Consider the following 2,600-nt stretch of genomic DNA (forward strand, 5'->3'; position numbering starts at 1 on the left):
GAGTTTTTTGGGGTTTTTTTTTGTTTGTTTGTTTGTTTTTTTCCTGCTGGGTGAGAGGATTTTAAGGGGGAAAATGTTGGATTGGAGCCGGAGGGAATTGTGGAATCACAGGTGTGATGCACAGTGAATGCCATGGATATAAAATGGAATAAATTAACTTTTTGGGCTGTTTTTGGGGTCCCGGGCAGATTCCATGGGAGGATTCCACACAGATCCAGTTGGATGGGAGGGCACAGTGAATTCCATGGATATAAAACGGAATAAATGGGTATTTTGGGATAGTTTTGGGGTTTCCCCCTCTCCCACCCATTCCCTGTCCCCGCCCCTCATCCCCCCGAACCCAACCACTCTCCTGACCCAACTCCGCTGTTTTTTTCCCCAGGAATGACCTGGCTGAGGAGCGCGGCCGAGCGCGGCTCCATCGGTGCCTCAGGACACGCTCGGCTCTGACCTCGGAGCCCCCCGCGGTTATGAACCCCAATTTCGGGGGGACCCCAGGCAGGGGCTGACCCTTCCCGGGGCTCGCATGGAGCATCCCCCGCCCCGRGCGCCGTCCCCACGCCGCTGTCCGTCCGCGGCCGGCTCCGGCCGCTCGCAGTGACCGCTGCCGTGGCCAAAATGCGGGGCCTCCAGCCCAGCTGCCTGCTGCTGTGCGCGGTGGCCGCCAGCGCCGTGCCCACCGTGCCCTGGAGGGTGGCGTGTCCCCCGCGCTGCGTCTGCCAGATCCGCCCGTGGTACACGCCCCGCTCCGCTTACCGGGAAGCGGCCACGGTGGATTGCAACGATCTGTTCATCACCGCGGTGCCGCGGGAGCTGCCCGAGGGCACGCAGACGCTGCTGCTGCAGAGCAACAACATCGCGCGGCTGCAGCGGGGCGAGCTGGGCTACCTGCGCAACCTGTCGGAGCTGGACCTGTCGCAGAACAGCTTCTCCAGAGCGAGGGATTTCGGGCTCGGGGCCATGCCGCAGCTGCTCAGCCTGCACTTGGAGGAGAACCAGCTGGCCGAGCTGCCCGACGGCAGCTTCCCGGGGCTGGGCAACCTGCAGGAGCTCTACCTGAACCACAACCGSCTGCGCAGCATCGCCCCCCGCGCCTTCGCCGGCCTGGGCAACCTCCTGCGGCTGCACCTCAACTCCAACCTGCTGCGGGCGCTGGACAGCCGCTGGTTCCTGACGCTGCCCAGCCTGGAGATCCTCATGCTGGGCGGCAACAGGGTGGACGCCATCCCGGATATGAATTTCCGGCCGCTGGGCAACCTGCGGAGCCTGGTGCTGGCCGGGATGCACCTGCGGGAGATCGCGGACGCGGCGCTGGAGGGGCTGCGCAGCCTGGAGAGCCTCTCGTTCTACGACAACGAGCTGGCGGCCGTGCCCCGCCGGGCCCTGCAGAGGGTGCCCGGCCTCAAATTCCTGGACCTGAACAAGAACCCGCTGCAGAGGGTGCGGCAGAGCGATTTCGCCGACATGCTGCACCTCAAGGAGCTGGGCCTCAACAACATGGACGAGCTGGTGTCCATCGACCGCTTGGCCCTCAGCAACCTGCCCGAGCTGACCAAGCTGGACGTCACCAACAACCCCAAGCTGTCCTTCATCCACCCGGAGGCTTTCCGGCAGCTGCCGCGCCTGGAGACGCTGATGCTCAACAACAACGCCCTGAGTGCCTTGCACCGGCGCACGGTGGAGTCGCTGCCGGGGCTGCGGGAGATCGGCATCCACGGTAACCCGCTGCGCTGCGACTGCGTGATCCGCTGGCTGGGCGGGGGCCGCGGCCGCTCCGTGCGCTTCATCGAGCCGCAATCCACGCTGTGCGCCGAACCGCCCGAGCTGCAGCGCCGCCGAGTCCGCGATGTGCCGTTCGGCGACATGACGGAGCAGTGCCTGCCGCTCATCTCCGCCCGCAGCTTCCCGCGCCTCCTGGACGCCGAGCCGGGCGCCAGCGTTGCGCTGCACTGCCGGGCGCTGGCCGAGCCCGAGCCGGACATTTACTGGGTGACGCCGGCCGGGGAGAAGCTGCTGCCCGGCGGGGGTGACGAGCGGTTCAGGGTGCACCCCGAAGGGACGCTGGAGATCCGCGGAGTCGCCGCGCACGAAGCCGGGCTCTACACGTGCGTGGCTCACAACCTGCTGGGCGCCGACACCCGCAGCGTCCGTCTGTTGGTCAACCGCTCCTTCCCGCTGGGTCCGGAGCGCCTGCAGCTCCTGCTGCTCGATGTCCAGCCCCACCACGTGCTGCTGACCTGGCGGCCGCGCCTCAACGCCCTCTCCTCCAACCTCACGTGGAGCGTCTCGGAGCCGGGAACAGCGGCGAGCTCAGCGCGGATCCCGGCGGGAACGCACAGCTTCAACATCACCCGGCTGAGCGCCGGCACCGAGTACCGGGCGTGCCTGACGGTGCTTTTGGTAGCCCCGCCGGCCAGGGTGGCTTGTGTCACCGCCAGGACTAAAGAAGCCGCGCCGGGGTGGCCGCGGGGACAGGGGACAGCGGTGGTGGCGGTGGCGCTGCTGCTGCTGGCGCTGCTCGGTACCGCCGGGATCGCGGCGCGCATCGGGGCCGAGCGGGAGCCGCYGCCCGGGGCTGTGCGGGTCGTTTACCCGGTGGC

At 67.2% G+C, this 2,600-nt stretch overlaps 1 protein-coding gene across 1 annotated transcript in view; it reads left to right on the forward strand.

Moving 5' to 3' along the window:
• Positions 1–355: 355 nt before the first annotated feature.
• LRRN2 (leucine rich repeat neuronal 2) overlaps positions 356–2,600 on the forward strand; it is a 5,629-nt gene continuing 3,384 nt past the window's right edge. The window contains exon 1 of the mRNA XM_057388705.1: positions 356–2,595. Within this exon, the coding sequence (XP_057244688.1) occupies positions 619–2,595 (1,977 nt within the window). The 5' untranslated portion in view covers positions 356–618. The remainder of the gene's footprint in view (positions 2,596–2,600) is intronic.

This window comes from Malurus melanocephalus, unplaced genomic scaffold (assembly GCF_030028575.1).
Source record: "Malurus melanocephalus ecotype Western Australia unplaced genomic scaffold, MMel_1.1 scaffold_2342, whole genome shotgun sequence".
In the NCBI taxonomy this organism is placed as follows: Eukaryota; Metazoa; Chordata; class Aves; order Passeriformes; family Maluridae; genus Malurus; species Malurus melanocephalus.